The sequence below is a fragment of the Thrips palmi genome, unplaced genomic scaffold (assembly GCF_012932325.1).
Source record: "Thrips palmi isolate BJ-2018 unplaced genomic scaffold, TpBJ-2018v1 HiC_scaffold_8, whole genome shotgun sequence".
Classification (NCBI taxonomy): Eukaryota; Metazoa; Arthropoda; class Insecta; order Thysanoptera; family Thripidae; genus Thrips; species Thrips palmi.
In genome coordinates, this window is record NW_023144635.1 from 13976410 (window position 1) to 14001357 (window position 24948).

General features: G+C 42.8%; 4 protein-coding genes across 4 annotated transcripts; 3 read left to right on the plus strand and 1 right to left on the minus strand.

Annotated features, from left to right (window-relative positions):
* Positions 1-11544: 11544 nt before the first annotated feature.
* On the plus strand, positions 11545-13496 carry LOC117653644 (myb/SANT-like DNA-binding domain-containing protein 3). The gene is made up of 2 exons (XM_034399449.1): positions 11545-11818; positions 13315-13496. Exons 1-2 carry the CDS (start codon positions 11545-11547, stop codon positions 13479-13481), a joined length of 441 nt encoding a protein of 146 aa, XP_034255340.1. The 3' UTR covers positions 13482-13496.
* A 6437-nt stretch (positions 13497-19933) lies between these two features.
* On the plus strand, positions 19934-21486 carry LOC117653645 (fidgetin-like protein 1). Its single transcript, XM_034399450.1, has 8 exons — positions 19934-20024; positions 20112-20165; positions 20281-20408; positions 20596-20778; positions 20852-20960; positions 21044-21161; positions 21245-21362; positions 21412-21486. Exons 1-8 carry the CDS (start codon positions 19934-19936, stop codon positions 21484-21486), a joined length of 876 nt encoding a protein of 291 aa, XP_034255341.1.
* Positions 21487-21531: 45 nt separating this feature from the next.
* On the plus strand, positions 21532-22130 carry LOC117653673 (fidgetin-like protein 1). Its single transcript, XM_034399496.1, has 3 exons — positions 21532-21630; positions 21707-21898; positions 21990-22130. The coding sequence occupies exons 1-3, from the start codon at positions 21607-21609 to the stop codon at positions 22119-22121; spliced, it is 348 nt and encodes a 115-aa protein (XP_034255387.1). The 5' UTR covers positions 21532-21606; the 3' UTR covers positions 22122-22130.
* A 423-nt stretch (positions 22131-22553) lies between these two features.
* Positions 22554-24863, minus strand: LOC117653646. The gene is made up of 5 exons (XM_034399451.1): positions 24742-24863; positions 24221-24582; positions 23310-23507; positions 22881-23226; positions 22554-22798 (listed from the first exon to the last, which is right to left on the minus strand). Exons 3-5 carry the CDS (start codon positions 23481-23483, stop codon positions 22554-22556), a joined length of 765 nt encoding a protein of 254 aa, XP_034255342.1. The 5' UTR covers positions 23484-23507; positions 24221-24582; positions 24742-24863.
* Positions 24864-24948: the final 85 nt, after the last annotated feature.

Below are 24948 nucleotides of genomic sequence, written 5' to 3' on the forward strand. Positions count from 1 at the left end.
TAGACGCGTTTCGAGCTCCAGAGTCCGAATGCAACCGATCGTGCAGGTGACAATTGTGGGGGTGTCGTCTGCTAGGCTGCACCGCCTGCTGCAACACAATGCAGCCGCGGCCTTCCTACCTGGCGGCGCTCTCGGCGCTGCCAACGCACCTTCTTCGTTGGCCACCCTGGCGTGGCCGGCGCGGCGCTTATCACGGCTCGAACTGAGCGTGTGACTCCACCGATGGATTGCTCTCCGAACGAGCAATCCATGGGTGGGGTCACACACTCGGTTCGAGGCCAAGCGACTCTGGAGCTCAAAACGCGTCTAGAGTTTTGGCCGCCTCCACCGGCCTTCTGGCCCACTGTGCGGCTGCGGGGGTCGGGTTGGGGCGCGCGGCGTACAGTTTAGCCTCGACACCCAGTTATCTACTCATGAAGTGCGTCCCTCGCGTTGCGCAGTGCCGCCTCTCGTCACCAGACGCTCCAAGCACGCATCGCCAGCTGCCCCCCGCGCCCCTTCCTCTGCCAAGACGTCACGTCCTTGAGTGCGGCCCCCGCGAACCCCCGCCCCACTCGAGAAGTGGCCCAGCACTGAAATTTGGTGGAAATGTACATTCGACTGTGGGGAACACGATGCCGTCGAGTCCCACTCAATTTGCAAAAAACCGATCAAAATGTTCAATTGCCTTTATTTCCCGCTACGATCGGAGTTTTTATCGGAGCGCCAAGGTGTGTCAAAATGTTCAGAAAAGAATTTGGAACAAAATAGAAACTGCACATTTTTCGAAAACCGCGTTCCGTTGCCCCAAAACGGGTGTTAAACGCAGATTTTTGGTCCGGGTCTTTGTTCACTTTTCAACCAACTCGCCCGCGCGTCTAAAATACGCGCCAAGGCGCAAAATCGGTTCGTGTGAACGATGTGCGCCGAGCCTCTCCCTTCATGCTGCCGCTTCCCCCTCCGTGCGACCACCCTTGACTGGAATGGACATGTCAAATCTTCCTAGACTGAACCCCTGCAGAATCCCGCCGCTCCGCGCCGCTCCGCTCCGCGCCGCGTGACTCCGACAACTTTTCTTGGCACCACGGTGGGGTCACTCGTGTAAATTTTGTCAGAAGGTCAGAAACATGTCTGAAATCCTGATTAAAATTCGCGCACCTCTGAAAGCTGAAATTCTGAAAACTGATGCTGATGTTCATGGCCAGAGTTCTGCAGAATGTCAGAATATGTTTTCAGCTTTCAGAGGTGCGCGAATTTTGATCAGGTTTTCAGACACGTTTCTAAAATTCTGACAAGTTTTACACGAGTGGTGGGCCCGCACAGTCTCGGCAGGAATGAACCGAGGGGCAGGGTCTTCCGCTGCCCCGGGAGGAAGGCGGGTCCAACTACCTCCTGCTGCCCCAGAGGAGGCGTGGCGCAGACCCCCTGCCGTTCAATCCCAGTCCAAATATAACATTTTTGAAGGATTCAAAATTTGACTTTTTGAATACTATATTCGGAATCCTTGCAATCTAGCGGTTAAGATGATACTTTAAAAATCTAAATTTCGCTAATTACCGTACAAAAAATAATAAAAATTTCGAGACGTTGACTTTTCCTGGAGCATCTACTTTAACATTCACTGATGAAGAGGAAGTGATTCCATAAAAGAAGAAATGAAAAGCATCCAAGACCCCCCCCCTTTCCCCCGCCCCTCTCTTTCCTTGACCCGTTCCGGTTATTGAAAAGCGAAGGTCCTGGTCCTTGGCCCTTTACAGACGCGATGTGGCGCTCGTGTGTGTAACGAATCGGTTCGAGGAAAGCCTTTCATCGTCGCGGACGTTGCCCGCGCATGTGCGGCGTGCGCGGCCTTGGTTTTAGGTTGTAGAATAATTATGCAGCTCTGTCGAAGGCAAGGGGGTTTGCGGGGGCGAGGGCACATTTTCATTGTCTTTTGCATCACGTGACACAAGAGTGGTAGAAAATGTAGCTCTTTTGGCCCCGAAAGAGCACTCGACCAGCCCTTGCGCTCCCCCGCACGGATATCCACGCCCGCGTTCCGGCCTGCCCGTGCCCAGTGCCCACCGTGCAGAGTCGCCGCGATGCCGCGACACCGCGTCGAGTGCAGTGTGGCTGTGCGACACCCTGTTGGATTACTTTGGATGTGAGAGAGAGAGAGAGAGAGAGAGAGAGAGAGAGAGAGAGAGAGAGAGAGAGAGAGAGAGAGAGAGAGAGAGATGTGTGTGCGGGTGTGCGGACGCGAAACCGCGATTGAGAAGAGATGCACTGAGAATCCAAACGCTGTGAGTATAGCGTCAATTGGTGCAATGCAAAAGCATTGCACATGAAGTGCAATGAATGCCTCCCCATTCCCATGCATTAGCATAGGGCCTTTTCGGGAATGTGGCTATCGCATTGCACGTATGGTGCGATACCCCAGCTGCATTGCACCATACGTGCTATACTCATAGCGTTTGGAATCTCAGTGTGGACATCAATGAGGCCTCACCGCAGCGGCACCTGTCCCCACGGCTAAGGGGCTCTACCTTGCACAGTGACAAGCGGGCATTGGTGCTGCATGTGTACTACGCGCGGCTACGACAGAAGAATCCGCAGTGGAGTATAAAGGAGGCAGTGCGCGAGGCCAGTGACATGACGGGCGTTTCTGCTCGTACCATTTTCCGAATCAAGAAAGAAAGTGCAGCAGGTAGGGTGCCAATCATAATTGTGGCTCTAAAAGTCACCAAGACTTGTGCGTACATTGGTAAATGTTTCAGGAAATCCATTGCTTACCCCTGGCAAGAAAAGGGACAGTGAGAACAGAAATACAAGGAAAAAACTGTTCGGGGTCTGGCTGCACACGGCGGTGCGCAACATTGTGCATAACATGTATCGGGAGAACATTCCTCCACGGCCCAGCGGGTCACCGCAAGGGTCAATCAAGACCCCGAACTGCCAAATTTCACCCGAAGGACGATGTGCAGGCGACTGCGGGACATGGGATTTGTGTACATGAAGCGCCACCGCAACGGCATCCTGCTGGAGAAGGACGACCTCATTGTGTGGCGGCGGAATTATCTGAAGACAATCAAGCGCTATCGCAGGGAAGGCCGAGACATTTTCTTTCTGGATGAAAGTTACGTCAACCAAAGGCATACAACAACCAGCACCTGGTACGAAAATGGCGTAAAACAGGGTCGCCGGAAGTACTTTCTGGTTTTGGGGGGGGGGGGATTTTTATGAAAAAAATTATGGGTTGCCTACCATAAAGGGGCAACATCCAATACGGTTTAGGCTTCTTTCATGATGTTCAAAATCCAGCGAGCTAAGCGAGCTAAAAGCGAAAGTTCACACAATTCTTGACTTAAACATAACTTTTGCCATTTTCAGCGCATAATTACATGCTTTATTATCTGGCGAAGTGAGCTAAACGGTAGAATTATAGAGGAGTTTTCTCCCTATTTCGAGCTTAAAATGGCACTTTTGTGTCTGAAAGGAGGGGGTTTGTGCCTAAAAGTGTGTGTGTGTTTGTGGGGGGGGGGGGGCGACCCCACTTCCGGCGCCCTTGGCGTAAAAAGCGCACGTGATGCGTTTTTGCAGGGCGTGACGACTGGGCCAAAGACACCAACAGGTGAGCCGACCTTTACTGTTTCGCTCCCGGTTGCAAGTCAAGTGAGAATTTTTTTTTTCGTATTTTATTTTTCTTTTTTAGGAAAAGGTGGCAGGTTTGTGTTAGTGCACGCTGCTGGCGAAAATGGATTTGTGGATGGGGCAAGGCTGGTGTTTGAAGCCAAGAAGTCAAAGAACATTGAGGGCGGTACGCATCACGACGAGATGTGTTTTGACCGCTTTCGACCATGGCTTCAGAACCTTTTGACTCAGTTGCCCCCAAATTCTGTGATAGTGATGGACAATGCTTCGTATCATTCAAACCTGAAGGTAATGGCTGCTCGGCGCCCCGTCCCCCCAAAGGACCACGAATGTTTGCACCTGACCTCTGAACTCTTGTGTGCTTTTAGCACCCACCCCATGCCACCCCGCCGATCCCCAACAAGAATACAAGGCTGCTTGCTCACAAAGTGCCCTGCAACATGCCTCTCACTCACGCAGAACTGAACGAACTCATGGGCGCTGACGCGAACAAAGAGGTAACCCCCCCCCCTCTCTGTGGATTGTTCTCTTTTTTCGTGTTATCGCTTACGTACGTCATTTCACGTTGCAGGTACATCATTGACGACATGGCCACGAGAAGGCGACTCGTTTTACAGCAGCCTGGCGTCTCTGCCACAGTCATTTACAACATCACCTGAAGCAGACAAGTTGAAGCAGCTAAACTTTGCCATGGAAACGCGAACGGCCATCTGCAAGAGGCTGGGCACACAGTTCTCTGCCTGCCCCCTTATCACTGTGAATTGAATCCCAGAGAGAATGTGGGCGAAGGTGAAATGGTTCGTGGCCACGAACAACACTACGAACAAAACGGTGGATGTAGAGGCTGCAATCCACCAAGGCTTCGACGCAGTGACAGTAGAGGAGTGGGCAAATACGTGGCAAACTTATTGACATCTCCGTGCGGTAATAACAGCGGTGATGATAAACCGAATACTATGTCTGTGGGAGGGTCCGATTCTCGGACCGGTAGCTGTTGCACGACCAAACGCTGAGCAACGTCTTTTTTTTTAGGCACGAAGTAGCCTTATAGTATCCCCCAGGATTCAGCCTCGCTGGGATTTGATCGCATGGCCCCTTATGCAAGTCGAAACCTCTCTGTACGATTTTGATGAGATTTTGCAGACTGGTAGAATTCTGAGACGTGATTTCAATTCTGGAATATGGTTGAAATCTTAGCGATAAATTTTGAGAAAATTGCCGTCAAAATCACTGTTTCCATAGCAAAGCTCGACTCGTCAACGAAAAGGGAAGAGAGAGGGGGGAGCCGAGCCAAACCCAACCAATAGCATGGCTCCTTTTCGCTTGTGTACAGGTTACCCCAAAAACGGTCGCTTCTTTAAAAAAGGACGTTCGAATAAAAAACTTTCCGCGACCGTGATAGAACAGATGTAACAATAGCACAAGAGGGTTTTTTGGACGCAGCCTTTTCATTGGCACTGCCTGATGAAAATTTTTAATGGGAATGTCTTTGCTCATGCGCGGAACATTACACAGTCATACCAACATGGAAACCTACACTCATTGTGAGTTTTGTGTTCGCTTTATTTTCAATGTGTATTTTCTACCACAAAAATTAATCTGTTTAAACTATGACATTATATCTGAATATATTTTGAGGACACATGTTGAAGAAAAGATTTAAAAATATTGAAAAAAAATAGAACATTTTTTTTCATTTGTCAACTCTTTACTGAATCAATAAAACAAAATTATACTTCTTAGCTCTGTCTTAGCTCTAGTTTTTGTTTGATGGTTCTTTTCATTCAGTTAGCACGATGACCACATCGCTCCACCTCGCGACTTTCAGTGCTCATGTTCCTCGAACAAGACTCACCTACGATTCGAAACCATCCCTCGTGAGTTTATAAAGTTTGTCAAACCAACCGTCGTGGTGTTGTTACGTTGTGAATGAGAACTATTACACAGAATTGAAGAAAACATGACTAGAGAACCGCCTTTTGAAACAAGCCAAACAATTCAACGTCAGCAACAATGGCGGGGCAGTTTTAACGCGCGACTACTCGTGTTTTCGGCTTCGCTATTTTCGCAAGGGCGCAGTTGCCGAGAAGATTGTTGCCAACCCGCGAAAATTAATTTACTGCCTCCTTTCCCCCACGAACATTTTAATAATGATTGACTTCAAAGATGTTCCACTGTGGAATACATTAGCATTGGAATTTTTCGAATTTTACGGCATTTTGATTTCTTTTTGTTGCCAAGTTTAAATTTTGACGGGTGGCACATCGACCACACTGGTACCACTGCCATTCGTACCCAAACCACCCCCTATCCCTTTTACACAACTTTTTTCCTTCCTCCACACTCCTACACAATAACCATATTGGCTTCGTGACTCCTAGAATTTCTTGAAATCGTATTTTTTTAAACAAACACTCTACAAATCAAAGAGTGTACATGGTACGCTCTAACTGGAGCATGCCTGCAAGCACGCTCTAACTAGCGCATGGCTGCCAAGCATGCACTAACTAGTGCATACATGCAATGTACACGCTAACTGAAGCATACATTTACTGCATAAGGGATAGGGAGTTTTCTGCATCAGGAAGCGTGTACATGGCATGTATGCACTAGTTAGTGCATGCTTGGCAGGCATGCGCTAGCTAGAGCGTGCTTGCAGGCATGCTCCAGTTAGAGCGTACCATGTACACTCTTTGATTTGTAGAGCACAGGCTGACGGATTCAGATAGAAGTATTGTAATAATAGGCGACCGTTAAGGGGGGCGTAAAGTGAAATTTCGGATTTTTTCATGTTTTTTTCAGCCGTTTTTCTTACATATTGGTCTCCCTGACATGAAAATGGACATCACCATTGGATTCTCCATGACTTTTTACCATTTTACCATCTTTGGTTGCGCGTCTGGTGGCACTTTTTGAATTTTCGCTAACATTTTAGATTTGGTCCATTTTTAGGTTTTAATCCTTGCGCGCAGGATTTCAAATCAAAATGTTGTCCTAAAAAATCTGACGAAGTTGCAAAAATTTTTTATGGTCAAAATGAAGAAGACAAGGGAGCCGGATTTCAAAAGCATGTTTTCTTTCGGTCGTAATCTTGAAAACTAGAATCATGACTGTTTTTATGCCGCTTTTGGACATTCATTGACCTGTAACTAAAGATTGAGACACATTTTTGACAAAAACTCTCCCTTGCCTTCTAGCTATTTGAACACTGATCATTTTAAGCTATCGCACAACATTCTACCTCTTATGGTCTCCGAGATATGGGATCATGCACATACCACGTGACCCAAAAAAGGCCACTTTTGAACCCCTCCTTCCCCCTTTGTGACCCTCTGTGACTCTTTCACGACCCCTCCCCCCTCCCCCAAAAGTCACGTGGTAATTTTGGAATTTGATAATTGCTTTTTAGTAAGACTGCCTCGCCAACATTGTCGTCTTTTCATTGTTTCTTGGCTTGCGTTAGATTCGGGTGTGAATAAGAAAGCTTTACCACAGCTGGACAGGACTTGAAAGGATCACACTTAATGACTATGAAGGTTTTCATGCGCACCCGCGTACGGAATTAAACATGCATGTGTAATGTTACGCACAAATTTACGCGCAACGTAACGCATGTTTAATTTCTTACGTTGCGTATGCGTAAAAACCAACATAGTGAGTGTGTTAATGAATTACTGTTGTTGCTTGCACACTGAAAACCTTGCAAGAAATCTGACTTCTTTGTAATAGAAAGATTGTCTTTGGCATAACTAATCGTTTGTTCGCTCTTCGCAAACCTCGTGTCCGTAATTTGCAAAGAACGTGTTTGCATTATGAACTAAGGCTTGCTCGCAAAATACGAGTGCACAGTTGATCCAGGAAGCGGAAGAAGGGAATAACTTGACTTATCCCCAAATTGAGTTTTTATTTTATTATTGTGCCTTAGAATGGTCTACATTATTACACCAAATTATTTGACTGAATTCCAAGCAGTTTAGGAGAAAATCCACATGGAAAAAGGGTATAACTCAACTTAACCCCTTTTACGGTCTAAATTTCATTGGAAAATGGAGATAACTCAACCTTAGTCTACATGAGTCCGTTTGACAAATTGGCAAAAGGATATAACTCAACTTGTGTTTTTATGGATCTAGTGTAAAAAGAATCAACTCAACTTAACCCCCCCTTAATTTTAAATTTCAAGTTGGAAAAAAGAGCTAAGTCCAAAAAATACACCAGAGTAACATACACTTTATGCAGACTATTGTTCCACTTGACTTGTCTCCAAATTCCACTTTGTTTAGGAAATATAAGGTGAGCTGACTCTGTTTTCCATTTCAACGGAAAGTGATAAGTCGCAGAAATCCTCTACGGAGTGACCTTACACTTTTGATTTGTTTTCCAAAATTTTACGAATGCTTTTTGAAATTATTAACATCTGCAACATTCATTTGTTTTGTTTTAGTTTTCCCTGCTAACAGTGTTTTGTTTCTCCTGAAAAATGGCCAAAATTGAGTTATCCCCTTCTTCCGCTTCCTGGATCAGTTCTTCGCAAGATAAAAACTGAGTGGTTTGTAAAGTGAATTACACATTCCTCGGCAAGAGTGTTCTGTAGCAACTGTCATTTTAATTCAAGTGTCACCATCTTTCATTTTAAAAACAATGTGCAGTGGAGTCCGTTTAGTTCCGAAATATTCATGTCACGTGACCTTTTGGCAACCCCCCGTCCCCCCTTGTGACCTGCCGTGACTTTTTCGAAACCCCTCCCTCCCCCTAAATAGGTCACGTGGTATGTGCACGACCCCTATCCTGCGCGCAAGGTCCAAAAAAAAGTTACCGAGAAAAACCGGTTTAAAGTTGGAGGGCCTACACTGGGAGACCTAACTGTGATTGTACTGTTAAAGCTCCCTATGCCGACTTTCGCGGAGCTGTTTCGAAATGGAGTGTGGTTTGCCGGACCCGAGTCGAACAGTAGCAAATACTGAAAATCGGATTTTCGTTCATTCCCCCCTACCGCCCCCTCCTACTTGGAAAACTTTCAGACAGGGCATTCAGTGATACTAGTAAGATAAAGGCGTTAAATTCCCTAACATAGCGTCGAAGGGAACCGTCATGTCGCATTTGACGAAACTGAAGCGTTCTGGTTATTCTGTGGTGCAACTGGAAGACGAACATAGAAAAATACCGCAGTAGGGCTCAGACAATGCGCAAATTAACAAATATGACAAATAAAAAAGTAGAATTTGGAACAGTAATTTGATGAGTCTTTGTTGCGAGGTGGAACAAAAATCATCTAAGAGACGGTAAATAAAGAGGTGCTCGGATGCACCTCACAGAGGTACCGGCCATAACCTGGACGGTGCTCCGGACCAGGGCCTAGGACTCTAGTAACTCAAAGCAATCCGTTTACAGTATACTGATTTGAAATATCAAAATATGTTTTTTCAGACGTAAACGAGGTATTTTTCAAATTTAAATGTAAAATTTTGAGAAAATCGGGTTTTAAAAGTGGAGTGGTCCATGGCTGAGGTTGTTTCAATGGTCGTCTTATCTTGACTTTCTTTAGTGAGTGTGAAGAGGAAAGGACCTGAAATGATGAAAAGCATCTTTAGAATGCAATAAACAATTTATTCACCAGGTGTTTCTAATTTATATGTGGGAATTTTGATGAAAATAAGATTCTTAATGAACACACGGTGTGTCTCCGTGATAGAAACCTTCAAATATAGGCACACTTCCATTTGTTTGCAGTTTGTCTAGGATGCAGTGCCATCTATTGAGGATTTTGTTTGACTATTCTCTTTTGAATATTCGACTGTAATACCCTCCACTCCCATCTATACATTTCTAATGAACGACATTACTGTAAAGAATAGTCTGTCAAGTATCAAACCCTTTTGATATTGCAACATTGTCTTAATATTCGTTTTCTTTTGGCTTCTTGTTTTTTACATCCTTGGGGCAGACCCCCTGAGCACACATGCCAAAGGGTTTCCAAAAACATCAAGCACGGTTTAGACTTCACAGCCGTTTCAGTTCCTAAGTTTTCGCAATGTGTTGGTTTAGCGTATAACAGTGGTAATTTTTTTATTTTAACCCAATGGTGGTTCTGGCCTATTGTTTCCCTTCAGATGAATCAAAAGAATTGTGAAAAAAATGCTACATTTAATGCAGTCTCTAATCTCAGCAACATGGCATACTTTGCTTACACGAAAATAAAATAATTGAAAAACAGGGGCTTATTAATAATGGTTTTGGTTCCACTGCACGGTGACCTTAGTGCTGGAAGGATTGCAACACCTTCAAGATTGCCTTCTTTTTTGTTTCCAGTTGGGTGCTGCTTGTATACGGCCTGCTGGCAATGGGAAATGTGGCAACATGGTTCCTTGGTGGAAACGAGTCGGACATGACCTTAGCCGGTGTGTTAACTGCATTGGCTGTGGGTAAGTTATTGCACCTTTCTCCAGTTATAATTAAGTGTCAAAGTACTGTCCTCACGTAGGACACAGGATTAATCCACTCAGTTTTTGAGGCAGACAATACGATACAATTAATACAACTGAGTGTTTATCTTACAAGATTGCCTTCATTTTTGTTTCCAGTTGGGTGCTGCTTGTATACGGCCTGCTGGCAATGGGAAATGTGGCAACATGGTTCCTTGGTGGAAACGAGTAGGACATGACCTTAGCCGGTGTGTTAACTGCATTGGCTGTGGGTAAGTTATTGCACCTTTCTCCAGTTATAATTAAGTGTCAAAGTACTGTCCTCACGTAGCACACAGGATTAATCCACTCAGTTTTTGAGGCAGACAATACGATACAATTAATACAACTGAGTGTTTATCTTACCATGATGTGTTTGTTTTGTTTCAGCTGCCACAACATTATTCTACCAATGAACAAAATTCAATATATTTTTTGATAATCTTGGCATTTTTTTATATATAATAAACAAAATACATTTTAGTCTTTGATAAACCTGTCATTTTTTCTTACATGACCCTACGACACTCCTCATTCGGTAATAGAATAGTTTAACCAGTCAGCACAGCCAAACACTTTGCCATGACGTTTGGCCTCTATTTCATTTATATACATGACTTCCATATTTTTACGAAGAAAATCCATAATTCAAAAAAACGGAGATCTCCGTTAAAAAAAATGGACAGTCTCCGTTAAATTTCCGTATTTTTACTGAGTTTTCTGACAGTGTGCCAAGCAGGCAGAGTTAAGAATTCGGGAGCAGGTGATGGAGAAAGTGAGGCTGGCCCCACCACTTTATGACAAGAATTCTGCCGGGTACAAAGACTCGGCAGCAAAGAAGAAACTTATTAAGGATGCAGCAGAAGAATTAAAAATGAGTAATGTGATCATAAAATATTATGTTCTAAAAATTTTAATTTAAACTTCGAAAAGCTCTTAACATGCACACACACTGAAGCTATATTATTAAAGTCTTAACCTCAACCTAACCTGTACACAATGTTCTTGTTTCAGTAACCTCTGAAGAGTTCATTAATCATTTTAAGTATTTAAGAGATGGGTACACTAAAGAAAAACAAACTAAGAAATTCTGAGGACTACAGTGGGGCAGCCAAGTCTGACCGAAAACCTTTCACATTTTATGAGCAAATGGCCTTTTTAGGGCCTCTTGCACCAACTCTGAGCTAACGCGCGGTTAGCTACGGTAACGGGGAGTCGTTAAGAGTCCGTTAAGCAAAATGTCTTTCACCACCCTTAACTACGCTCTCGGACTCGGTGAGCAATTTCTCATATCCGTTCCGTTAACTAACGATACAATGTTGCCATTCAAACGAGGATCCAGGCAGCACTGCTTCCGACGTAAAGGAAACACACCAGGCCGTGACGCGACCCTGACCATTCGCAATATTTTTGGCGCGAGAAGTTTGGAGGGTTGCGTTCTTTGTTTGTTATAGTTTTCTTAAAAGTTGTTATCATGACCCGCAAAAGGTCCCCTAATTTCATAGAGTCCGAGAAATTATTATTCTCGCAATTGCTGGAAGTACACGCACCCGCAATTGAATGTAAGAGATCCGACGCCCAGACGGCGAAGGAGAAAAAAGAGGCTTGGGAGGCACTTCATGCCTCATTTAATGCTTCAACTACCTATGTAACAAGAACGATTGACAATTTGAAATCCCTGTGGGATAACATGAAGGCGCAAGCCCGAAAGGCACTCGGCACGGAACGCCGAGAGATGTATGGAACAGGTATGTATGGGCACAATGTACTTGGTGCTTGGAGGTTGTGTTACCATCCCAGTGGTTTCGAAAATTTGTTACTGTGAGCAAAATCAACTAAGACGGACCACTTCTTCCAGCGACCCTCTCCGATTTGCCTGATTTTTTGTAGGCTTAATAACTAACTAAAAGAGAGTCTAAAGCCAAAATATTAGGTCCGGCAAAACTTTATTGACCGAGATATGGCCAACTTAAGTTTAACTTTTGGAGGAAAAACACAAATTTGGGTATTTTGGACTAATTTTACACTTTTCATAGTAGAGGGCTAAAATTTGGTCACCTTATGTAAAATTGACCAAGGAACAAGAATATGACCTCAGATTTGACCTCCGACGAATACCTGCAGAGTAAACCCCCCAAAACACCTTCAAAACACCTAAAAAAACAGTTTTTTCTTGGGGTTTCTGGGAAAAATATGTGGACAAAAACTTCTGATGATCTTATCTTGTAGAAAATGACGCGATGAATCGAATAAGACCACGCGCAGATTTTTATGTAAAACCGTTTAGGAGATATAGCGGATCAAAGTATGCAAATTTTGCCATTTATTCTTTTAAAAATGGAGGTTTTGAGCATAGTTTGACGTTATCTGCCTTCTTGGTGTGTGTGGGTGATCCTATCTTGTAGAAAAAGACGCGCTGAATCGATTGAGACCACGCACAGAGTTGTATCTCAAACCGTTTAGGAGATATAGCGGTTCAAAGTATGGGCACGGTAGTCCGCCCGCCCAACAGGCGTGTTTGGCGGGACTGCCTTGTCGGGTGTTTGTAGGAGCTCTCCCGTGCCCATACTTTAAACCACTATATCTCCTAAACGGTTTGAGATACAACTCTGTGCGTGGTCTCATTCAATTCAGCGCGTCTTTTTCTACAAGATACGATCACCCACACACACCAAGAAGGCAGATAACGTCAAACTATGCTCAAAACCTCCATTTTTAAAAGAATAAATGGCAAAATTTGCATACTTTGATCCGCTATATCTCCTAAACGGTTTTACATAAAAATCTGCGCGTGGTCTTATTCGATTCATCGCGTCATTTTCTACAAGATAAGATCATCAGAAGTTTTTGTCCACATATTTTTCCCAGAAACCCCAAGAAAAAACTGTTTTTTTAGGCGTTTTGAAGGTGTTTTGGGGGGTTTACTCTGCAGGTATTCGTCGGAGGTCAAATCTGAGGTCATATTCTTGTTCCTTGGTCAATTTTACATAAGGTGACCAAATTTTAGCCCTCTACTATGAAAAGTGTAAAATTAGTCCAAAATACCCAAATTTGTGTTTTTCCTCCAAAAGTTAAACTTAAGTTGGCCATATCTCGGTCAATAAAGTTTTGCCGGACCTAATATTTTGGCTTTAGACTCTCTTTTAGTTAGTTATTAAGCCTACAAAAAATCAGGCAAATCGGAGAGGGTCGCTGGAAGAAGTGGTCCGTCTTAGTTGATTTTGCTCTATGGATGTTGTTTTAGGAGGAGGTGCCATAAACACGGAGGGACTGCCTACAAACGTAGACGAGGCAGTCATCGCGGTGATCGGGAAGAGTGCCACAGGCCTCGAAAACCCGCATGACCATGATGGAGTGGTAAGTCTTGCATTTGCAGCGTTAATTAATTTCCAAAGTCCACCCTTACATTAAAAGCTGTGAACTCTTTTCAGATGATGCTTCCTTCCTTCAATAATATGAAGGAGGAGAATGCCCAATTTATCGAAGCAGAGGTCACCCCCATTGAGGCAGCCGACCTGGCCAAGGCCTTGAAGGAGGTCAACGAGTCTGCAGACTGGAGCCAATTCAAGGCTCCCCTGCTGATGACTCCCAAGGCTGCACCTCTGAAAGTTTTATCCTCAAGAGCATCAGCCTCCCCCAGCGCAGGCGACTCTGATTTGTCGGGACTTAAGAAAAGAAGCCTCAAAGATGAGGCAGAATATCTGAAAAATGTGAAAAGGAGGCGTCCTGTGCTGGAGGAGGCCTCAAAGAAGAAAGAGGAGATGTATGAAGCACGGACTGCTTTATGCAATGCGTCCAGGGAGCATATAATGAAGGAAAAAGAGCGAGAAGAAGCTCTCTTTGAACTGGAAAAAAAGAAGAAGGAGTATGAAGTAAAGATGATGAAGTTGCAGATGATGAAGATGAAGAAGGACTTGGGCCTGGACCTGGAGGATTCGGATTAAGATTTAAGTCATATATTTTTGTAATGTTAAGACACCCTTTCTTGTAGCACAAGTGACAGACAAAAATTAACATGTCACATGTGGTGCAAGTAAGGAAGGTGTCTGTAAATTATAATTGTACCTGAAGATGGGTGGGAGGTGACTGGAAAAAAACAGCCACCTCCCACCCTTTACCTACACCGACCTTGCCCTGCACCTTCATGTTGACATGTTCTGTTTTGTTGTTGTTAAAAGTTCTGGCAGCAAAATTTGATTTTGCAATACAGAAAAACAACAGAAAACAAAACGAGTCACTGGTGCTGGATTGGGTGGTGTTCTGTGATACTGGGAACTGTACTGTGATGTGTTTTGCCTTTTTGTTGTTTTTCTGTATTGCCTTTGAGTGTCCTTGCGAGTTTTGCAAGAGCCTTGTGGCTATTTTTACATGAGTCAGTATTTTATGGCGTTTTCCAAAGCCTTATTTTTTGTTTATTAATTTGATAAGCAACTCACCAAAGTGCATTTGATCTCAAGTTTTGGAGATCAATGCGTTTTATATAGTTGTATTTTTGCCATGTTACTTGTGCCAAAACTTATATAAGTGTTAATATAGATTGATTTTGTACTGCTGTTTTGTATTAAGTTTGATGTTAACACGGGTTTCTTGTCTGACTGAAATTGAACTGTTGTTGAGACTATGTTTTATGAATAAAAAAATAACTTCAATCTAATTTGGAACAATTTATTAATAATTAAAAATTTGAAGACATCCGACTCGTCGACAGATGTATCAAATATGTGGAAAAATTTGCGTGATGGGCCGTGAGCAGACCAGGAACAAAGAAAACGTCAGCGGATTGAAAAGTAACAGCAGAAAACCTTTTTCCTTCTACGATCAAATGCAATTCGTAGAACCTTACGTGAGGCATAGAAGGTACGATTTCTCTGTTTATTCTAGTGTGAAATACCACAAAACATGTACACTAGTACAAAACCCCTGAACCACCCAAACACAGTTGAAAAGAGGAACATTTTGGCGCAAACGGAACATACGTCAAAAGGAGCATTTATAATCCGAAAAAAACACGTCAAATCTATTTTTCCACTTAAAGGGCTTTTTCTCGAAACACCTTTTTTCTACCTTTGTGCCACTCTCACGGGCGCAAAATTTAAGATAATTGAATGCGGTTTGCGGCAAAATGTTCGTTAAACTTGCGTCTATGGTCTGAACCTCGGAAATGGCCATCCCATAAAAAGGACGTGAGCTGCAGCCATGAAAGCGTGAAAATATTGGTTAAAAAATTTGTTTTTAATTTTGCCTTCTGAAAACACATATTCAAAATCATTCTTTTTGCATGCCCGTGGTTCAGACCATAGCCACATGTGTCCTGTTGAGAAATTTTCAAGTCCCGTGCTCGAGGCTCAATCCAGAGAGGCAGAATCGTGGCAGGAGTGAAGCAAGGCCGCAGAAAAATGCAGTGCACTGGCGCTCCATCTTGCCATCGCCACCTTGCCCTCTCATACTGATTTTCCTTTTCTTTGACATAATCTTAAGCCAAGAATAAAATATCAATCGAATACGTTGGTTGCTTTTCTCAAAATGATCGTTTTTCGAAACCTCTGCATTTTCACTGGTGTGCCCCCTTAAGCAATACTACGAACATTGTGTTAGTGATGATGTTGATAGTAACAATATGGCCTCTACTAACGTCTACTAACGCTGTTGGACGGAACAAACACTTCGTTGGTGTTTTTCGATCGGTATTTGCTTTTTGGAACCTGGCCCAGCCTCGCTTAAGCAATACTACGAACGGTGTGTTAGTGATGATGTTGATTGGCTGAGCCAAACTTTATCTTTATCTTTATCTTATACGTTAACTGGGCGAAGCCCTCCATTCAGCCCACAGCCCAGAGCCCAGTGGAGATGCCGGGACTTGGCGGGACCCAGCCGGTTGTCAAGTTTACTTTCGATCTTTAGGCGTGTTAAAACCACGAAAGTAGCATAAAATGTATATGCATGGAAAGGGGAAAGTTCAAAGATTACATTGACGCTAATTTTGACGAAAATAAACTCTTTATGTGAAAATGAGAAGACGACGGGCGTGAAATGGCGAAGGCGAGAGAAGGCGAAAACGATCGTCGGGCCGTCGTTTACTCGCATCTTTGAGCATGTTAGAACGCCGAAAGTGGCACAAATTGTATATTTATGGAAAGAGGAAGGTTCAAAGATTACATTGACGCTAATTTTGACGAAAATAAACTCTTTATGTGAAAATGAGGAGACGACGGAGCGTGAAATGGGAAGGCGAGAGAAGGCGAAAACGATCGTCGGGCCGTCGTTTACTCGCATCTTTGAGCATGTTAGAACGCCGAAAGTGGCACAAATTGTATATTTATGGAAAGAGGAAGGTTCAAAGATTACATTGACGCTAATTTTGACGAAAATAAACTCTTTATGTGAAAATGAGGAGACGACGGAGCGTGAAATGGCGAAGGCGAGAGAAGGCGAAAACGATCGTCGGGCCGTCGTTTACTCGCATCTTTGAGCATGTTAGAACGCCGAAAGTGGCACAAATTGTATATTTATGGAAAGAGGAAGGTTCAAAGATTACATTGACGCTAATTTCCGTGAAATTGAACTCTTTACGTGAAAATGAAAAGACGACGGGCGTGAAATGGCGAAGGCGAGAGCGCACTAGCTGAACTGTGAATAGCATGATCCTGCCAATAGTGAAGCGCAGAGTCGTTCGAGCAGAAAGCAGAATTCAAGAAAATAATAACATTCTTTCAGATAACTTGACACTTTAACTGTACTTATGATTGTTCGTTCACCATAATTGTAACGTGGAATCGAAGGAAATGAGTACATGAAACCTGCATTCTATTGACACATCTCACCGTTCATAATCTTAATCTTAATAATGGAATAATATTTTACCATATTTGATTGGTTATGCATTCAAAGTAGTTTCTGTAAAACGATTGAAATTTATTATCATACATATCAAACATCTAACACTGGCACATGTATCACAGTGTCTTGTGTTTTTCTTGTAGACTAATATTCATTTCACAAAAGTTTATGATGCCAAGCGATAGATCAAAGAAATTAAAGACCTTATTCTGCGGTCATTCAAAAATATAAAAAGAGACAAGGAGAATCTTCGGGGGAATATATGGCCCTTGCCACTTTCTCTTGTCGGTGGATGTAAATTGTGAGCGCTTAAAGGCGTTCTGTGCGCAAAGGCGTTCTGTTGGGGTAGGCGTTCTGCCTGCCTAGGGGGATGTTATGTGTTAGGTGGCCTTTGCCACTTGTTCTTAAAATTACACATAAACTGTTGGTGCGCAGTTGTGTGGGTTGCACAAAGGCAACTAGAAAAAGAACAAACAGCTACAATCTATCTGATAGAGAACTTGATACCTTTGCAACCAATGACGTTCCTTAGCTTTTATTTGTAATGTGAAACTGACGGAAACATTGTCATTACATCTGTATTGTATTGACTTATATGCAATCAAAGAAGTTCCTGTTAAGGTTATTGTAAAGTGAAAAAAGTGACTATTTAATATTTTTTATTTACTTGTGTCAAATGTCTTAATTTATGGATAAAAGTTCCTTTCTATTGCATAAACTCATACACTAAGAGCAGGGCCCCACTTCATTTTAGTTTCCGAGTTATGGATGTTTACGGTAACTTTCAGTCGTTTCTCTCAAATTCTCCTCACGACAAAGGATTAGCTACCCAGTCCCCAGATTCAAGCAATTGTATTCTTCTTTGCCTAGGGAAAATATAGCGTTGCCCTTTTTTCAATATGTCACTTAGTTTTCTTCAAAATTCCAAGACCAAAATAAGACAAAATCTCTCAAATTTGAAGAAAGATAAAAATGGGCCTGGTGAAATAGCTTTTTCAGCCTCTTCCAGACTGATATTTTCAAATTTGCCCACGCCATCTTTTTCCAGTGCAATAATAGATTACTTGTCCGAATCTGAAGACTGGGTAGCAAATCATTTGTCATGAGGAGAATTTGGGAGAAACGACTAAAAGTTAACGTAAACATCCATAACTCAGAAACTAATAGGAGTTGGGGCTCCCAACTTCAGAAATAAATTCACCTAGTAGTGGTTGAATTTTGACCACAAAATGAACTTTCTGTGACAAATACTTTTAGGACATTCTAGTTTCACTTGACAGCCTCCTTAATCTAGAGATGTTAGGTGGCCTTTGCAGTACAAGGTCATAAATTAAATAAATGTACAGAGCTAAAATCCTAGCGGCACGGGGTATCGCCGCACGCTTCACGAGGCACGATGGGTTGCCTACCCACTGGGCTGATTCCTGTTCCAGCCGAGCCCACCTAGCGTCAAAGACATCAATGATCGTCACAGACCACTTTCCGGAACACAATAGAATTTTTTTCAACCTGGATACGGTGCGACGTCATAGTAAAAATGACAGCACTGTTAAATTAATCCAGAAACATCCTTAATAAATTAAACAAATGCTTAAAAATTGTCACTTTCTTAGCGACATAGAGGAAAATTTGAAAAATAAATTACAAATATGTAAACGTAGGAGCCCTTAGGCTCAGCCTGAAGCGGTAGCTTTTCCTAGTAGTGACCATATGGCCTCTACCAGGGGGCGGCAACACCCCAAAGCGGCAGTGAGGCGAAGCTCTCGCTCCGATCTTGCTCCGTGCAGGGGTCACGGACTTTTTCGAGATTATTCAAACTAGGCCATTGTTTGCAAATCGCTTTGCACATATCGAAAGAGCAGCACATAAAGGGTGCATTAGACTCATTGGCAATCCCTAAAGTGCCACTTCAGCCCTCACAAAATCAAAGTGAAAACACCGAAAAACACAATAAGTCTAATAATTAAGGAAAAAACCCCAGGGGCGCCATCTTTGTGTAAAGATTTCCGCGTTTTTCTCTTTTGTACTAAGTAAAATTGGGAGTTCTGGGAAGGTCAATGCGTCTAATGCACCCTAAATTTTGTGCTCTTTCGATCTGTGCAAAGCGTTTTGAAAACAATGGCCTATTTTGAATAATCTCGAAGAAGTCCGTAACCCTTGCACGAAGCGAGAGCTTCGCCTCACTCCTGCTTTGTAGTGTTACCGCCCCCTGCCTCTACTAACGTCTACTAACGCAATTGAACGGAACAAGCACGTCTTTAGTGTTATTTGATCAGTATTTGCTTTTTGGAACCTGGCCCGGCCCATGAGACTAGGGGTAATGGACTCGCAACGGAGCTGGCCGGAATCTCTGCCTTGCTAATTCTAGTTCACTATTTCTCCGACTAAATATGAGATTTTTGAGATGGCTCGGGCATTTTCGGAAAGAAGACATCTTAAAGTATGCCCCAAATTCAAAAAAAATTTCAATTTTCCCACCAGGGCTCGTACAGGAACAGCTTCGCCGTTGCCCTACTCAAATGCGCAGGGCGACGGGCATGGTGCCAGGGGCGACGCAGGGGGGACGCATCTTCAACTTGCGATAGAAGCTTCCCGATGCCGCAAAAGTGATGGGACAAGTGGTGCACCTTGATATATGTCGAAGACAAACTATGTCCCATCACTTTTGCGGCATCGGGAAGCTTCTATCGCAAGTTGAAGATGCGTCCCCCCTGCGTCGCCCCTGGCACCATGGCCGTCGCCCTGCGCATTTGAGTAGCGCAACGGTTAAGCTGTTCCTGTTCGAGCCCTGGTGGGAAAATTGAAACTTTTTTGAATTTAGGGCATACTTTAAGATGTCTTCTTTCCAAAACTGCCCGAGCCATCTCAAAACTCGCATATTTAGTCGGAGAAATAGTGAACTACAATTAGCAAAGCAGAGATTCCGGCCAGCTCCGTTGCGAGTCCATTACCCCTAGTCTCATGCCCGGCCTCGCGAGTGCAAGACTGTGGCCGTGGTGATAGTGAATGATGTTGATAGTGACGAGATGGCCTCTACTAACGTCTTTTTAGGACGTTTTCTCTTTTGGCACGTTTTTTTGGAAGTAACTGAACATGTGAATGTGGCCCGCCTTTTGGGTATTTTTTTAAAATGCACTTGGGTGTGTATACTAACGGCCGCATTGGGTCTACAATCATGTACTAACAATATACTAACGATTGCAGAAGGAAATTTGTTGCAGGCTGTTTGTGGGCGGGCTACCTTCACGTACCTGAGAGGTTTGTTCCAGTGCGTGTTGTTTAAGGTTCTCAAAAGAAAAGTTTTATTCGCATTGGTCTAATCAATTTTTGTTTATTGTTTTATGGTTGGAAACACTCAAACATCAGCTCTAAGTGAATCACCCTTTAAACCTACCAGGCAGTTCACAGCTGACAATCCGTATTCTATTGGTAAAACCTGATGTCTTTGGAGCTCCAGCAATTGATGGCCCTAGTTCATCAAGTCCAGGGCCATTTCGATTTGTAAGTTTTCACTCACATCTACTTAATTTTTCCTTCCACACTTCCGTCCACACTTCCATAAGGATGCTACGTTTTAAACTATCAAATGTTACATATTGAATGACTTTCCTCTTTTTTCATTTTAACTGTCTATTTATTGTATTTGATAAATAGTGTGTCTTTCCATAAAATATTGTTGACATTGCAGCCTCACAATTCAAGTCCGGGTAAACCTTTTGACAAAGATCTAGCAATGAGCAAATTGTTAGATGAAATCCCTGACCTGGATGTGGACATGGCAAGCAGCATCCTGGCAGAGGTGTTAGAAATTAAGGGACCTGTGACATGGGATTCAATTGCAGGCTTAGATGATGTGAAACGCACATTGCAGGTAATGTACAGTCGATTTGGCATGAGTCCTTTACACTTGTGGACATTTGTCTTCATGCAATTTTGTCTTGCAGGACATAGTGGTGAATCCACTTATTCGCCCAGACATCTTTACCGGGCTGAAAAAGCCCGAAAAGGGTGTTCTACTATTTGGCCCTCCAGGCACAGGGAAAACGTTGATTGGTGAGAATGGCATGCTTCAATTCCTTCGTTTCCTTATTTGTTAAAGAAGATTAATTTTCTTTTTTTTATTTAAAATTGTTTAGGAAAATGCCTTGCGTCTTTGGGAGGCGCAACCTTCTTTGCTATCAGTGCAGCCTCTGTGACTTCAAAATGGGTAGGAACTGGTGAGAAGCGAGTGAGGCTTCTATTTAAGATTGCAAGGTAAGAATTAAATTGAGTAATTTTAAGAGTGAATGTCTCCTTTGTTTTGACTAGACAATTTTTTATAATGTCTGGGTTTGCAGAGTGCTTCGCCCGTCCATAATCTACATAGATGAAGTTGATTCTATATTATCATCAAGGGGGGAAAGCAAGGAGAATGAATGCTTGTCTAGATTGAAAACTGAGATTTTGGCATCACAGGTAAGACCTTTATGATGTTTTCAAAAATATGACCCATTATAACAAACAGCCTGAGTTCATTCCTGGCAAAGTGAAGAATCCCATAGCTTTGCTTTCCCAAATTGACTTCGTTTCTTTCTTTTGAGGAATGAATTTACTTTCCAGGACGGCCTGCTCTGACAACGATGGTGTGCTTTTGATTGGAGCAACAAATCTGCCACAGAAATTGGACTCAGCAGCAAGAAGAAGATTCACATCCAGACTCATGATCCCACTTCCAGATGCAGAGGTAATCTCAAAATAAATGCATGAGTACTTAGCACATTTCTTAATCCCAATTATGATAATATCCTTTGTATGCTTAGGCGAGAAGAGCACTCATGGCACATGACATTAAAAATGACAATCACAGCATTGATGAGGATGGTATGTCCATGATTGTGAAGAAGACTGAGGGGTATAGCGGGGCAGACCTCCACACTGTTCTGAAGGATGCTGCGAAAGCCCCAATCAGGGAGCTTACCTCTTTGCAGCTCAGGACCATTCCTCTCAACAAGGTTGGTGTCCACTATTTTACTGAACAAACATCTTACTGCATCAAAACCTTGTCACACACAGAAGTATGTAATACAATCAATTTTCTTTCAGATTAGACCGTTTACCGTTGATGACGTGTTGGAAGTATTAAAGAAAAGAAAGCCCTCTGTGGCGGCCAAGGATATGACGGAGGTCTATGCTTTTCAAAAAATGTACGGTACCGCCTTGAAGAAGGCAACATGACGTGACCCCTTTTAACTGTTTTCTTTCTTTTTTGCATTCTCTTATAGAGAAATTATTTTTCAATTGTGGCTTTTACCTGTTAATTAGTGGCAGCAACTCTGTCTTTTGTCCTCTTTTAGTACAACCTGTACTTATTTTTCTCACTCATAACTTTTTTAGTTCTCTTTAGCTCTCATTGAGCAATAACTTTTTGATTGTGTCTTTTCAAAGCGCTTTTGTTCTTTGTAATGTGTTCTATTTAGTAGGTATTATAATAATGTAATCAATACATTTTGTACAATTTTTATTACTCCAATTTTTTTTGTTGCAATTGTCACCTCTGAGATACTGACCCAAACTTTTCACACAGCAATGATTTTAACTATTACAAAATATGAAGGGGCTTATATTCTCGGTACAAGCTTCTCTTTGTGGATTTTCACCAAAGTGGGATCAGCCAACAGGGTGGGGTGCCAACACCAGTCCCAGCACCTCATTGTAGAGAGACTGCAGCCGCCTTGATGCTTTCCGAAGGAATGAATGGATGCTTATTTCTTCTTCCTCCAACTCAGCTGTTAGTCCTTTTACAATCTCATCATTGCAAATAGAGGACATTTTTCTGTTCCGGGTGGATTGCCTTCCACCTTTCAAGACCACCAAATCTTGAACATATCGATCTTCAAGACGAACCAAAGCAGCTGCAATATCATGGTAACAAAATGTCTTTACAAGAGAACTGATAATTAAAATAATAGAAAAGGAATTATTCCACTGACTCACACAGTACTTTGTAGACATTCGGGTGGGCCAGCTGACCCATAGCAACATTCAATGCGTGGTGATAGGATTCACAAGCATTTGAAGTTCGGTGCTCGCACTTGTATACAGATAGGATTGGGAGGCGTGATGGTCGTAACCAAGTTCTCTCAATGTAATCAAAAAATGTAGCCAACTGGTTCCACCGCCCAGATCTTTGGGTGTATTCCGCCATCTCCAGGACACCATCTATGATAAAATCAGCATGTAGGAGAGGGATAGCACACAAACATCTCATAATGCTATCACAAACCCCATCATCCTGGATGAGAACCGCAAGACCCATCTCTTTTGCGTGCAGAAGATTTGCCTAAAAATAACAGTGAATTCAATTCACACAATAAAAAGAACATACAGCATGTTTTTATTTTGTTCTACAGATTATTAATTTACCTTTGTAAAGTGGAAATGACATCCACGTCTCTGCGCGATAGGGAATTCTATGGATAATGCTTTCTGTTGGCTGTTTTCAAAATCACACATTATTTCCTTCGGCTCGTAGCCCGGAAGCAGCAGTTTAATGGCCGTTATGGCAGCTCTATAACACTCTGTCAGTTGTGATTGCATGAAGATGCTTCCAATTGGTATGACCTGTAATTGAAAGAAAAGGATATACTACAAAGACAGTGCTTTACAACCAAAGTAGACAATTGGCAAGTGCCTTACATCTGTGGCATTACAACAAAGTGACGTAAGTGCACTTACGACAAAAACGAGTTAGTCGCATGGTTGGAACCCTCTCATTGATGCGGACCTTTTCCAATATGCACAATTACATTTTTCTCGTTTGGTCTAGGAGATAATGACAAGTAAAATCTGACGTAAGTCAATTTCATTCGGAAGTCAATTTGCCAAAATGTCGTAAGTGCACTTACGACATATTTTTTTGAAATCATGTCGTAAAAAATGTGTCGTAAGTACACTTGCGTCACAGATTTTTTCACAGCTGGGCAGGGACCTCGAGTACGATTATGTCATACAGCTAATGACTTGCACTGTCTAAACTTTAATATATAGAGGGGGTCACAACGGAGTAAAATGTAAACTTTCAAAGTGACGTAAGTGCACTTACGTCACTTTGTTGGATTAAAAATCACAAATCATGTGACGTAAGTCTAGCGAAGTGGAAAACCAATCATTATTTTAACTGTCTCTTAACATAAAAGTATTTTTTAAGTGCCACAAGAAATTCTCCTATCATCGGTTAAAGTTTTAACCTGTTGCTTGATTTTGAAAAGTGTTTTTTACGTCTCCTGAAATACTAATGTTTTTGACTTACGTCACTTTGTTGTATTGCCACAGACATGATGTCGCCGTATTGTCACCAGTCACCAGGTTCCATATTTGGCTACAGCCCAGATTGTTTGGAACAATGTGAAATGTTCCATCACACAATAACAATTTCCTTGTTCTTAAATACAATAACATTCTTTTCGAAATGAATATTAGGCATCGAGTTCGATTTGCAGATAAACCATAAGCCCCAGCATATATACAGTCTTCGCCATCCAAAGTTTTGGTAAGAAAACTGTACCGAGGATCTCTTAAGAGCAAGTCTAACTCAGTCAGAGTGTGTGGGAGAGGTGGAAGCTTGGAGTTACGAGCTCTTTGCATGGATGGCAGCAGTTTTGGGAAGGGAATGTTTGCAGCAGCTGCCCTTGGAGTTCTGGAAGGAGAATCCATAAAAAAGAAAGGTTTAGGTTTAAGGTTGGACGCTCAACGAACGGCTCTCTCAAGCATGAGCCTCGTGAGATATAAATACAGCATGGATACAGCAATCATGACATGACAGGTGCACCCCTACACACCCACCCCTTGGACTCACCTCAACTTTAACCTCTCCTCGTCGTATATAGTGTGCAAACATTTATCATCGCCGTTCCGACACCTGTCCATGATAGCTGCTCGTAGCCTTCTTTCATGCAGAAGATTCCAATTGGGGGCGTGATTGTGCCTCTGGGTTTGCCGAAAGTGTTGCCCTCGAGCATCAACACTCGCCCGCCCCCTGCACCTTTTCCTGTAGTTAATGCAC